Raw genomic sequence first — 15,060 nt, forward strand, 5'->3', positions numbered from 1 at the left:
GTGCCTGAGCCGTTAAAGTCACCTTCCCTGGCAGCTTTCAGCCAATCAATGCTGAGCTGGGAGTGATGTCATCCTCAAGTAAGGCACGAATATGAAGAGCTCTACCTGATCCCTTACACACTTGTTGTAAGTGTAGGGTGCTGATCCAGAAGACCCTTCCCTCGCATAAGGGTCATAGAGTCAATAGCAGAAGAAATTCGGATGCACACCTAAGATTGCAGTGGTGTCCACACCACTGCAATCTTAGGTGTGCATCCGAATCCTCAAGTAAGGCATGATATTCCAGTAATTGGCAGCCAATCACATCAGTCACACACATGTGCATTTATGAAAATACAACAAATAGACATCAAACATAAGCAGTCAGAACCAGGGCCACCATCAGAACTCATTGGTCCCTGACTGGACTCTCCCATGCCCAATAAATGAAGGTCCTGCTGAGATCTCCTCTCTCAACCCATCAGCTACAACTCTGCTACTGGTTCTGCCTTTGAATGCTGGGAATTGTAGTTTAGCAGTGGCTAGAGAGATACAGTTATGGGATCACTGAGACACAGTAGTATTCTGTTGGAAATATGTTTTTTCACTTTACTCTTTTGCAGCTCTTTATGTTTGAATTGGAATAGTTTTCTTGTTTCAAATGTTCTACCTCTAGCAACCAGGCAGAGGCTCATATAGACATAGAAAGGCATAGTATCCCTTGAAGCTTGCAGCCTATTGCCACAGCTTTTGTCACTTGTCTATAGAGACTGAGACTAGAGCTGCACAAAACAAATATGCTTTATTAGGGTGCAGCAGACCCAGCTCACTCTCCCTCTCACACTCACACACTCCTTCTCTCTCACTCTCTTACTCACTCACACTCTCACATACACACACACTCCCTCTCTTAAATACACACACACTCCCTCTCTCTCACACACACACAAACACACTCACATACACACACACTCCCTCTCTCACACACACACTCACTCAAACTCTCACACACACACTCCCTCTCTCACACACACACACTCACACGCTTCATAATAGAGGATATTCTCTTGCCATATGTAAAAAAATGGACCAGAAAAATGGTGTAAAGTCGGTGAAATGTATTATGCATTAAATATTGGTGGGACCACAAAAAAGTTGTATAACATATGGAAATACTTAAAATGAGGGTATGTAAAATGGAGGCTTCACGGTATGTATCTAGTTGTAACTAGAACTCTAGAGGGAATAACATTGTACAAACCTCTGGCTAGTAATTTTGTTAAGAAAGTAGAAAATACCAAATGTTGTCCAAGGAGTTTGTGTCACTAATAGAATGGCAATGCTATACATGCAACAGTTACTACTCTATATATTTATAGAAAAGCTGTTGTTAGGTTTCTGTGGAAACCAAAATATGGGTACAAGTAATTTGTGTAATATGTTTTCTTCCTTGCCCCCCCCCCTGGAAAATTTTCTGTGGACGCCCATGTATCTGGGTTTCAGTTTTGTACATGGTATAGTTGTCCAGTAATAAATGAATAGATGTGGGAAGCCAAGGCCCCCTTTGTTAATAAAAGCTGATAGAATTGTCCAATTTGAAGTTAATACAGGGTTTCCCAATACCGCACTATTTTTCAGAATAGTGTTAATTTTTCCTCAAGTGTACAAGTCTTAAAGTCAATTATTTCTGCTGATTTAAATAATTTGAGATTTAAGTGTTCAATAGCTATTGCAAACAATATCAGTGATACGGGGCAACCCTGCCAGGTCCAACAGGGGACAGGGATTACGCTTGGATTATATTAATCCAAAATTGATGTAAATTATTAATTGTTGAAGCGCAGAAACACATAATAAAGTTTAGTCCAACCCAAATTAATGCGTTATTGCCTAGTTATATTGCCTATCTACTCATTCAAAGGCCTACTAGCAACTAGTACTTTCGAAAATCTGTACATGTATGTGTACACTTCTAAGGTTGTGGATTCAGCAGGCTTAAATCTTAGTTGGTCTGGATAGATAATATAAATACTGAAAAACCTTGCAAATTAGCAGAAGTAATTATTTTCTAAGTGAGATTGGGTGGTAGGAGTTTCAGCTTTCAGGACATTGTAACATAGTAAATTAGTGACATAGTAAGTTAGACACACATCCATCAATTTCAACCCTTTAAGTCTATATATAATATATAACCTGCCTAACTGCTAGTTGATCCAGAGGATGGCAAAATGCAACATTTGAAGCCTCACCACAATTTGTGTCAGAGGGGGAAAAAATTCCTTCCTGACTCCAAGATGACAATCGGACTTGTTCTACAAGCTATCTTCCATAACTCTGTATTTCCTCCTTTACTAAAAAGCCATCCAATCCCTTCTTCAAGCTATCTAATGTATTAAACAGTAGACTGATTCTGGCAGAGAATTCCACATCTTCACAGCTCTTTCTGTTAAAAAAAAAAAAAAACATCCCTTCCCAATATTTACCAGGGACTTCATTCCTTCTGAATGGAATGGTTGGCCATGTGTCATCTGGAAGTACCTACTGGTAAATAAAGCATCAGAGAGATTATTAAATGATCCCCTTATTATTTATACATAGTTATCATATCGCGCCTCTTCTCCAGCGTGAACATCTCTAACTTGGCCAGTGTTTGCCCATAGCTGAGATTTTCGATACTTTTTACCAGTTTAGTTGTCCTTCCCTGGGCCCTTTCTAAGTCAGTAATGTTCCGTTTCAGCACTAGAGACCAAAACTGTACTGCGTATTCTAGACGGGGCCTTACCAGTGCTCTGTACAGTGGAAAAAGGACCCCCTCCTCCCGCGAATCTAAGCCCCTTACATTTATCGACATTATATTTTATCAGACACTTAGCAGCCTTACTTACTTACTTACTTAGTTACTATGCCGTACCCTAAATAAGGGCTGTCCAACTGGCTGACCACACCTCATGTGGCCCTCCACATCAAAGTCTGCCTGCTTTGTCTGTTTACCATATGTAAGATTTAAAAGGTATCACTACAGAGATTAACTGGCCCCTGCATTGTCTAAACCTCAAATTCGGACTAATCCCCTGTATTGTTCACACCTGTGACACTTGTGACACCTCTATTGTTCACTCCCCTAAAGGCTGTACTGTTCACACCTGAGACCCAGACTGAAACTGCCCACATTGTTCACCTGTTCACACTTTATTCAAAATGCTAATGGAGCACCAGTACTGTACCACTCTTCTTAGAGTGGTCCTGACTTTCCTGCTCTGATCTGTTTTCCCTATGCTCCCTGTGTGTGTCATACTTTGGTATTTGTTCTGGGAGTTTGTTAGCATTTGGAAATGTGTTAGTGGCACCTAAGGTGTTTAATCATATGCTGGGGTACTGTATTATACACAGGGGCGGAGGAGGCATATGGATTTAATTGTATGTCTTAATATGACTTAGCTTTTTTCCCATATGAGTGACATCCGTGCCAGGGCAGGCACAAGGTAGTTTGGCACCCTAGGCAAGAGCTTCGCTCAGCGTCCCCCTGTCCTGCATTACCATTTCCCTCCTTACCATGATGGTTTTTAATTTAAGAGAGCAAGAAAGTGTACAACACTTTTTCATTTATATTACTGCCCCCTGTACCTGTACCAGCAAGCTCAGCAGCCATCCATCATACAGCCACCATATTGCCCCCAATCTTTACCTGTGTCAGCAGCAGAAAAAAATAAATCTGATCACATCATATTGCCCCCAAGTATTTATGTACCTGTGCCACTGCCCTGCCCAGCAGGAACAGCAAACATATGGCCCCCAAATCTGTACCTGGCTGTACCAGCAGGAAGCTTCACACTTTACAGTAATAGAAAGAATGTCTTCAGTTCAGTGCAACTGTGCAAGGCTGAGAGCAGCGAGAGCCACACCAAGCAGGCCGCCAGCTCTCTGCCTCTCTCTGTCATCCAACCCATCAGTGACGTCATTGACGCGTGTATGCACGTCGCGGTGCACCGCACAGAAGGAGCTATTACTTGCCAGCAAGAGGGAGATGGGGAAGGAGATGGATTCCACCCAGCTGGGTGACCATGATTACTGAAACAAATTATTAAATAAACGCTGGAAAAAAGTGCGCCTCTCAATGATGGTGCCCTAGACAGCTGCCTACTCTGCCTACCCCTAGTTCCGGCCCTGATCCCTGCAGTGAGCACCAACCATATGGGTTTTTTGGTGTGCCATTAATGTGGACATGGTCTTGCGGTAACGTGGGTGTGGTTTAAAGTGTGTGTGGTCTAAAAACAGGGAGTGGCATCTTCCGTTATCGGCCCTCCACTATGTAGATTGGGAAAATGCGGCCCTCTGTACCATAGAAGTTGGACAGCACTGCCCTAAGTCATTAATGAACCAAGTTAAATAAAGTGGACTCAATAGAGTCCTGAGGGACTCCACTAAGAAACCTTCTCCAAGTGTACCATTTAAAACCACCCTCTGTACCTGTTCCTGTAGCCAGTTTTCTATCCATGTGCAAACTACTTTATTAAGCCCAGTAGCCCTTTGTTTAGAAATCAGTTGTTTGTGGGTCACCTTTTTCTGTTACCTCTTAAAATAGGAGCATTTTTAAAGCTGTGTAGTGTGGGTGGAAGAGATATATAAAATATTTATGGAGTTGTTTAGTCAGTTGTTTTATGTGAATTTTGTACCAGATTTAGGGTAGCTTTTGTCCTAATCTTTGGCTTTTATTTTTTCACTTTTTCTATTTGATTTGTTTCCATCCAACTGAAATAGCATACATCCAGACATCATGAGTCTTAGGAGGGGCCAATGCCTAATTGGTTTAATTTTTATATTCTATTTAAGTATTCTCTTGCACTTGTGTGTTCAAAAACCTTAGAGAACCAGCAAGTGCCATGTCTATTCATTATAGTGTTTTGAGTGGTAGATTGACATAAACATTGCTTTTCCTCCGGATGTTTCCAGCTCTCCACAATTCAATTATTCCAACATTTTCTGTCCAGTTGCTCACTAGCACATTGCATGGTGTGAAGTAGAATGATGTATTTTCCACAGTGCATAGTGAGATTAAGGGTCAGGGCACACAGGCAGATTCAGGGAGATTAGTCGCCCGATTTGTTTTCCGAAGTCGCCTGGAGTTTCCTCGTCAGGAAAAACTTCGTAAAACGAATTGAGCCGAGTGCCATCCCGCCGGCGAGTTACATTTTAGCCGGCGGGGAGGTAGTTTGGGGAGATTAGTCGCCCAGAAGAAGAGGAGATTTGTCACTGGGCGACTAATCTCCCCGAATCTGCCTGTGTGCCCTGACCCTAAAGCAAATGGAAGAGTTTTCTTTATAAATATGAAGGCTCCTCTGGAGTAGTGATGAGTGAAATTTTGTTGGCGCCCATAGAGAGGGAAAAAAACTTTCAACTAGTCTAATAAATGTGTCCATTTTTACATGAATGTTTTACAATGATTTTTATCTTTCAGTTTTGCATGGAGCTGAACCTTTGCCTTACTATACTGCTGCCCATGCAATGAGTTGGTGTTTACAATGTGCCCAAGGAGTTGCATATTTACATAGCATGAAGCCAAAGGCTCTGATTCACAGGGACCTCAAACCACCAAAGTAAGTATTATCTTTTTGCCATATAAGTTGTCTACTGAGAAGCTTATATTTGCGAGATCACAAAAATAGCCTAAAAGTACAATATCCTAAGTACAATAACCTAAAAGCACAATATCCAAATGTATTGTCTAAACTGCATTGTCTTGCATATTTGTAATAATTTAACTTAAGCTTGTTCATGATTTGTCCTTTTTCTTTGAATTTGTCCCTAGTTCCTACATACCAAATGTAACTCGAGTGCATGGTATTTCAGTGGACATGGCAAAACTTGATGTATTGTTTTTGTTACAAGGATTTGTATTGGATTATTATAGAGCATTTGATTTGTATGTGTTTGTGTTATTGTAGCTTGTTGCTGGTAGCTGGAGGCACTGTTCTTAAGATTTGTGACTTTGGTACAGCCTGTGATATTCAGACTCACATGACTAATAACAAAGGAAGTGCAGCATGGATGGCTCCAGAAGTTTTTGAAGGTATTTTTTATCCCTTAAGGGAGAATATCATCTCTTAATTTCCACACTTGTATATCTGCTTATAGCTATTGAAATATAAATTTGACCACTTCTGCTGTTTTGCACCAGTCATTGATAAGCAAGCCCTTTTTACCCAATAGCATAGCCATGTCTTATGAAGAATAGTGCTAAATTGATGATCAAAGCATCATAGTGATAACGGACACATATTAAACTATATAGGTGTGTCAAATCGGTAAAACTATTTTTGTCAGTAAGGAACACTTTCATTAATGGGGAAAAAATATTGAACTTTCCCATATCAATATTTAATAAATGAACCCCTTGATGTGCACTTTAAAAATATGCCATAAGTTTGTAGAAAGTAGGCTTTTTTTAATTAAAAGTTGCCTTTAGTTCTATTCATTAGGACTTTTTTAGCTCATGGTTATGTATTATCCTAAGTTCCCTCAAATACAATAGGCTGCTTTTATTAAAAGATGGCTGTACACACCAGAACTGATGCTAGACACAAAACAGAAAGGATAACTTACAAACAGGATAGCAATAACTAGGCTTCTGATGAATAACCTCTTGCCAGTCTTTCCAAGTGGTAGAGCTGGCCACTCTAGGGGGCATGAAGCAATGGTTGGGCGGACTCAGCCTGTTAAACGGATACAATTAATTTTGAAGTAAATTGTCTTCATAAATTCTTGAAAACCCAACTGTCATAGAATACATTGGAACAGAAGCTAAATAACTGATAATTTCAATATTTTACCTTGATATGCAGGAGGAAATGGGACATAATCACTAACTGCATATAACAAGGCACTGATACAGTCATTTGCATTTTTCTATAAGAACCAAAATAATGTGTTAAGTAGGCAACTCCCTTACTAGATCAAAAGGAAGTGGTAAATATTAATCAATATTTATGTTCAGATTTGCAATCTTGTAGTAAAATTTTTTGTCTTGTAAGCCACTGATGGCTTCTCTGCAAAAAAAAAAAATATATATATTATAATTTCTTAGTGAAATACACTTGCATAGACAATATGTATATACTTATCACATAGACACTACGATATAGGTTTCTCAATTTTGTCCCTTAGGTAGCAACTACAGCGAAAAATGTGACGTGTTTAGTTGGGGCATTATTCTTTGGGAAGTAATAACCCGAAGAAAACCTTTCGATGAAATTGGTGGTCCAGCGTTCCGTATAATGTGGGCTGTTCACAATGGTAAGTATACCAGTTGTGTGCTCAAAATTCTTTGACTCTTGCCCGTTACAAATGATCTTGCTTTTTTGTTTTGTGTGTGTGTGTGCATTTGTTTATAAATGTATGTGAATATATACACACACATAATCATTTTTTTTTTTTTTTTTTTTTACTTGACCAGAATGATCTTCGTAACGGTTATTGCCTGTGTGATTCACAATGTGTCACATAAACATCGTTATTTTGTATATACATATTAACCACCAGATTTTAAATAATTAACAGGTCAACATAATCAATAAAGCCCTACCCCTGTCTATCTCACGTATATTTGAAAGGTTATGGAATCCATAGCGTGATGTTAATCTGATAGAGCTCCTTGATTCTTAATATTTAACAATATTGGAGACACCACACGTTAAAGGTTATTTACTGACTGCGAACTATGTTTTGTTTGTATGTTTCCTCCCTTTCACTTTCCTTTGAAAATTAAAAATAAAGACTTAAAAAAAATAAAATGATCATCTATATTATTGAGATAAAACAGAATCTTGCCATCTTGCACATTCAAACATTCTGTCCCAGGGTTCAGCAATGTTGTTTTTGAAAAAAGAAAATGGCTGTTGGTAAGAACAGCTTTATTAAATTTTGCCTAATGATAGTCATACGAGGCAACTCTCCAGTCAAATGAATTACAAGTTAATGTATTTTAGAACGTTGATTAGAATTCCCTTTTCTTTCATTAGATCCAATTTTATTTTAGCTTTTATATTCCTTTAAGTTTGAGATTTTTGTTTTAATTATAATGTTTTTTTTCAATGTCTAACCTCCCCTTTATTACTTTGTAGTAATCTTGCCACTTCATTAGCTCTTCTTAAAACTTCGTAGGTACTCGGCCACCATTAATTAAAAATTTGCCTAAGCCTATTGAAAGCTTAATGACTCGCTGCTGGTCCAAAGATCCCCCACAAAGACCTTCAATGGAGGAGATTGTCAAGATAATGACACATCTAAAGCAGGTATTTTACCATTTTCAGAAAAAGGCTTTTGTTTTGTTTTTGTTTTACTTTTAAGCAACTCTCCATAAAAGTCTTGTAGAAATTGTTTCTTAAAATAACTGCTGGTATTTGCCATGCAATGAATCCACTGGTCACTATGCACAAAAATCCATAGTAACATTTTCCCATTTAGCTGCTTGGAGAAACGGCAAGTTTACTATAGCCCCTTTTACAAGGTGTTAAAAAAACTCTGAAGATCCAATAAATAGTTTGTATCTTAATTCATTGTCTTATTCAAAAAAAATGGTAACTGAACTATATTTAGAACCTGTGCAAAGGTTTTCAAAGAGCTGAAAGCAGTGGTCTGAAAAGTGATTTTTTTTTTTTTCATTATGAGTAAATACTTCTTGTAGGTTATTTATTCCGGTGCACATAGTGTAAAAGCCTCTTTCTGACTACCTTTTTAAATTAAAGTTGCTTTGTTTTATTGCATGGGTGGCTGTTGTAATAAAGTTCAATATTCAAAAGATCCACTCATTTGAAAGGTTAGAACCAAAATACATGTTGTAAGAGGGTTATTCGATAGAGGTTCCTGAATTTTCAAGTGATCTGATAACCCTATTTTACAGCCACTTTGTGTTTAATTTAATGTTTCATCTTTTAGTCTTTAACTCTAGAAACTTCCAGGGAAATACTCTCATTTTGTATGTATATTGAAATGTTTTATCAATAAATAGAAATATTAATTTAAGCACATAAGTGAGAATTGTTTTATAGCAGAATTGACCTTTTGTGTTGGTAAATATTTACCAACAATGGGCAAGTTTGTACCTAGGCAGTAACCTGTAGAAACCAGTCTGTAATTTGTGTTAGCCATTTGCCAGAAAAACTAGTCAGAACTTGATTAGTTGCTGTGAGACTTGTTAAATTGCTTTTTTTTTCCGCTAGTATTTTCCTGGAGCAGACGTTTCCTTACAGTATCCTTGTCAGTACTCTGATGAAGGGCAAAGCAATTCTGCAACAAGTACAGGTAGGACAAACTACAATTACTGGCACATTCACATTGAACGGGTTGGGGCACTCCTTCTAGGAATGCTAGAGTACATTTTGCACTTTTTTGGAAAAAAAAAATTTGTTCTGCCCTACTGGGTCTGCGTCCTCTATAGTTACACTACTATTATACAGTCTATAGTAGACCGGCTTTCCATGTCAAAATGTAAGACCTGTAAGTACAATTGGACTGGGGTTGGAAGTAAGTAGAGCTTATTTTACCAGCTCTGTCCAAAATGTAATTGGGCTCTACCACTTGATGGTAAATGCCTTTCCTGCATAAAGACAGAGATTAGGAGTGCATCCAGTCCCTGTTTGTGCATAACTCATGGGTAAAAGTCAACTAATGATCAGTGTACATTCCCATACCATATGTAAGAAGGTAGCACCAGGAACTTTACACTTACTACAGATGGGGAAAGAATGGATTGATAGTTTGTAAAACATAAGAAATGTATTCGACCATTTGAGGGAAATTTTAATTGTTAGCCTCTGGTATGGTCCTAATAAAGGAGAACTAAACCCTAAAAAAAGAATATGGCTAAAAATGCCATATTTTATATACTGAACTAAAGTTTCAGCTTCTCAATAGCAGCAATGATCCAGGACTTCAAACTTGTCACAGGGGGTCACCATATTCTTATCTGTATTAAATAATAATCGGCTTTAGGTTCTATTTATTGATTATAGAGTAAGTAATTCCACCGGCACACAGGTCTTAGTTGCAAGCAGGGACAACCCTTGCTGTATTTTATTTGCGTGATGCAACGTTTCGGGGGTGATCCCCTTTGTCAAGCAAGGGTTGTCCCTGCTTGCAACTAAGACCTGTGTGCCGGTGGAATTACTTACTATGAAGTTTGTGGGTTTCCGAAGCCCTCTCGGCCGGGCACCGGGCAATATACGATTTGGGGAGCCAGGGAGTGCAAGCTGGTAATTATACCTGTTTATTGATTATGTCAGTCCCTAAGAGTCTGTCCCTAAACTCGGTAACTGGCAGCAGCACAGAGCATGTGCAGTGAATCAGTAGAAAAGAAGATGAGCTACTGGGGGATCTTCAGAGGCACAAATATTCCCTGCTAAAGGACTGTGGTCACCGTGGGCTGCAACAGAAGCCCAAAACATAATGTACAACATTTTTGGCCTACTTCTTTAGTTAAAGGGATACTGTCAATTTATTTAAATGCATCAGTTAATAGTGCTGCTCCAGCAGACTTCTGCATTGAAATCTGTTTTTCAAAAAAGCAAACTGATTTTTTTTTATATTTTTTTTTGAAATCTGACATGGGGCTAGACATATTGTCCGATTCCCAGCTGCCCCAGTCATGTGACTTGTGCTCTGATAATCTTCAGTCACTCTTTACTGCTGTACAGCAAGTTGCTGTGATATCACCCCACCCTTTGCACCCCAGCAGCCTAACAACAGAACAATGGGAATGTAACCAGATAGCAGCTTCCTAACACACGATAACAGCTGCTTGGTAGATATAAGAACAGTACTCAATAGTAAAATCCAGGTCACACTGCGACACAATAAGTTACATTAATAAGAAGAAACAACAGCCTGCCAGAAAGCAGTTCCATCCTAAAGTGCTGGCTCTTTCTGAAAGCACATGACCAGGCAAAATGACCTGAAAAGGCTGCCTACACACCAATAATAAAAAAAAAATACTCTTGATGGTTCAGGAATGACATTTTATATTGTAGAGTGAATTATTTGTCTTGTAAACAGTATAATTTAGAAATAAAAGTAGATCATAAAATCATGACCGGATCCCTTTAGGCTTTAGTTCTCTTTTAAATCTTGTTAAAATACATCCAGCTCGTTGGTAAGGTCTGGAATTAAATACCCAGAGCCACCATTAAGGAATGCAAGTTAAGCCCTTCACTTGCAGGATCCCCCTTATGGGAACCACCAGTTTTTAAATTGCCAGAATTAAGAGCCCTGGGAAAGAAAGGCAATTCTGTCTTGTTTCTGTCTGCAGAGTTAGAGTGGAACATGTCTAGGATAATGAGTACCTCTGGGCAATGACATTAATACAAGTGTCATATCTACTCCTGGATATTCCTCCAAATCTAAATACTTTGTGTGTCTCCACTCAGTAAGCCAATTCAACAGAATGAAATTATTTCATGTTGTTTAGGGAGTCAAATATCTTATCATATTTCTAGTGGTACTGTGATAGATTGCCAGTGAATATTTGTGTTACATTAATGGTAATGTTTTATATTAAAGCAGCGGTCCTGTGGTTTGTTTCACCATATCAGCTCATAGCTATCCTGCCCTTCATCAAACTCAAAATGCCAAAACAGTTTGTGAACTAGCTGCTGGCCAAATACCCTCCTCTTTTTATCTCATCCTATGCCTATATATTATTTCTTATGTAAAAATTTTCACTTCATTAAGAACCACTTCCAAACAAAATATGTTGTATTACAGTGATTTGTAAGTGCAAATGTGCAAACCCCTTTTGCAAATAGGAATGAACAAGAAAATCCCTGGCTTCAAAATGCAATGATCTTCAGCTCGAAGGATGTTCAGAATTTCATCACCTGAGACTCGAGTGCTTTCGCTATAGCATGTGATTGCAGGTGTTTGCAACTTCTCATTAATTTAAGCAACTAAGTGTTTCCACTCTTCTATAGGTTCCTGTACTGATATTACATCTACTAATACTAGTAACAAGAGTGAGATCAATATAGAACCTGGTGATTTCCAAGCAAGCACAAGTAATGACACAATCAAACGAATTGAGTCGAAGCTGGCACAGACCTTGAAAAATCAATCCAAGCAAGGTGTAAGTAGCCGTTCACTGCTATCACTCTTGTTTTTAGTTTTCTTAAGCCTCTGTTTCTATGGAACATTAATTCTGGTCTCTGTTGATTAAACAAAGACAAGCTTTGGTGTTCTGAGTAATGCTATTTGAAAACTGGTGGGATAGGTCACTAAAGTTAATGGTAAACAAATATATTAAAATTGCAGCTGCTTACAGCATTTTATCTACTATTCCAAGCTGGCATATGTTTAGAAAGAAGTTATGTTAATATAACAAGACAAGTACTGGTAAGAGCTGTCTTTACTCTTTAGTCATGACTTCAGCCGGTTAAGAAATTCCAATTCTTCTGATGTGCAGGGTGAAACAGGTCGCTTGAGTTTGCCTCCCTCTCGGGGGAGCAGTGTAGAGAGCCTGTCTGAAATACGAGGTAGACCACCATCTACTCTGGGCACATCTGAGGGGAAACGAATGAGCGCGGACATGTCTGAATTAGAAGCAAGAATTTCTGCAAGTACAGGTAAGGTTTTCTTTTTTTCTTTTTTTTTTTTCATTTTTTGTGTAGTTAACTAGGAAAGCAAGACCTCCCTACTGGTTGTCATGTTACTAGTTTGTCAGCTACAGAGTATTCCTGTATACTCATGTATATTTCACTGAATAACAAATCCTCTGTAACTGCTTTGCATACTGTTCAGCTTAGTAACTTTGTGCACCACACAGTGTACAGTTGGTGCTGCATATTGTTGATTTGATTAAGATCATGGCTGGCACCTTTTTATTTTTTAAAAACTATACAAATGTCTACCAGTTCTAGCTGAGAAGTGGGTGTTACCATTTAGCTTACTTACAAGTAACTTACTTGCCTACCTGAACACATCTGCCTGGAAAAATGGACCAAAGCTGGTACATACTTTTCACTAAAGAACGAAGGATATTTGTTTCACATTAAAACAATTATTTTTGATTTTAGTGTTCAAAATATTAACACAGAACAATATTTCAGGATGTAGGTCATATTATCCATTAAATCTTTGCAGGGCATTATATGGTACAGTGATAGGATCTGTTATCCAGAATGTTCGGGACCTGGGGCGTTCCAGATAAGGAGTCTTTCCTAATTTGGATTTTCATACTTTATAAGTCTACTAGAAAATCATGTAAACATTAAATAAACCCAATAGGCTGGTTTTGCTTCCAATAAGGATTTTTTTTTTCTTAGTTGGGATCAAGTACAAGTAATGCTTTATTATTATTACAGAGAAAAAGAAAATAGTTTTAAAATTTTTGGATTATTTGATTATAATTGAGTTTATGGGAGATGACCTTTCCGTAATTCGGAGCTTTCTGGATGACTGGTTTCTGGATAACGGATCCCATACCTGAATATGTTAAGGAACAGATTTCACTCATCTTCTACCTATGAAGGGCCTAAGGAGTTATTAGTGGGGGGTGAGTTATAACACATTCACAAAATGTTGGTTAATCAACATATAAAATACCCTTTTTTTAACAAGTGAACCAAAGCCAAGAATAATCTTCAAAATTTGCAGATAATCAGAGTTGTCATTTCACGTTTTAGTTCTCTTCCATTAACTAGCCTTCCATGCACCATAAGCTGAATATTATCTTACATATTCTATTTTTTACTTGGTATACAGCATCTCTATATACATTTCACTTCAGATCTTGCTGTGCTGTGATTTAAATATGGAATGCATGTTTTAATAAAAATGTGCTACCTTATCTGAAAAGTTAACTTCCAAGAATTGTCCCTAAGAAAAAGTCTAATACACTCACCGTGCATTTGATTCAGTCTTTGGTGTCCCTCAGGAACACACAAACGTCTCACTTTTATGCTTCAGTACATTTTGATCGTAATAATTAATCCAGCACACGAAGTTTGCTCAAGGGTTATTACCCGTGTTTAATGTCAAGCCAAACAGGTTACAACGTTTCGGGGGCGTACCCCTTCGTCAGGTGATCTGTGCCTCCCACTTCCACCATTAAATAGGTAAAAAAATTTTTTAAACAACACCCCCATATTAAGAAAAAATTTACATATCAATCAAGAACAATCAACAGGAATCCTTGGATTATAATAAAAGTCCAGAGTCCATCCAATATTCACAATAAAGTCCAAACCCCTGAAAAGTTTGAAAACATTTGTTCACACATTATTTTGTTATAAGTAGATCGTATCAAAAAAGAAAAAAATACTCAAAAGGATTCTTTAAACAATATAGGAAAGAATTAATTATACCTTTCCTTTTCTAACGAAAAAATTATCAACTTAGGAGAATCTGTAGAAAAATAGAAACAAATTAGCAACATAATCTCAAACCAAATGGTACATTGTTACAAGTAAGATCTCAGGCTGAATTCCTCATTTAACCCCCTCGGTGTCTGAGTTTGCAGCAGCCATATCCAGTAAGCCTCACGTTGTGCTAATCTTATCTTTAGATTTTGGTTCGATGAATATATTTTTTCTAGCACCTGCCATCGTAGTTGTGATGTCCTATGGCCTGCTTCAAAAAAATGTTGGTATAAAAAAGTTTCCTGCTTTTTCTTTTTATCACCAACTCCCTTAATGTCATCCTTTTGTGGTTTAAAATTTCTTATAGCAGCCTTATGTTCGTTTAACCTTATTTTAACCTGTCTACTCGTTTGGCCAATATATGCCAAACCACACGGGCATTTTAAACAGTAAATTACACCCTGAGAGTTACAGGTATGGAAACCTTTCGTGTTATGTTTTGTACCTTTTTGGGGATGTACCACATAATCTCCCTTAATAATACCAGTACAATGGCCGCAACAAAGACAGGGAAAAGTGCCTATCCTATCAGTGTGTACTTTATGGGGATTATGCTCCTTCTTTTTAATAATGTCACCAACATTCCTACCACGTTTATACGAAAACACAGGGGGCAATGTGAACAATTTACCAAATGAAACATCACCTTTTAAGACCTTCCAATGTTTCAAAATTGTTT

General features: G+C 37.9%; 1 protein-coding gene across 6 annotated transcripts in view; it reads left to right on the forward strand.

Moving 5' to 3' along the window:
- Window positions 1-15,060, forward strand: part of map3k7.S (mitogen-activated protein kinase kinase kinase 7 S homeolog) — a 60,393-nt gene that overhangs the window by 25,519 nt on the left and 19,814 nt on the right. For all 6 annotated transcript variants that reach the window (XM_041563898.1, XM_041563899.1, XM_041563896.1 and 3 more), the window contains 7 exon segments: window positions 5,435-5,573; window positions 5,922-6,046; window positions 7,141-7,269; window positions 8,137-8,267; window positions 9,195-9,276; window positions 11,940-12,091; window positions 12,428-12,587. In XM_041563898.1, coding sequence (XP_041419832.1) covers window positions 5,435-5,573; window positions 5,922-6,046; window positions 7,141-7,269; window positions 8,137-8,267; window positions 9,195-9,276; window positions 11,940-12,091; window positions 12,428-12,587 — 918 coding nt within the window.

This window comes from Xenopus laevis, chromosome 5S (assembly GCF_017654675.1).
Source record: "Xenopus laevis strain J_2021 chromosome 5S, Xenopus_laevis_v10.1, whole genome shotgun sequence".
NCBI lineage: Eukaryota > Metazoa > Chordata > Amphibia > Anura > Pipidae > Xenopus > Xenopus laevis.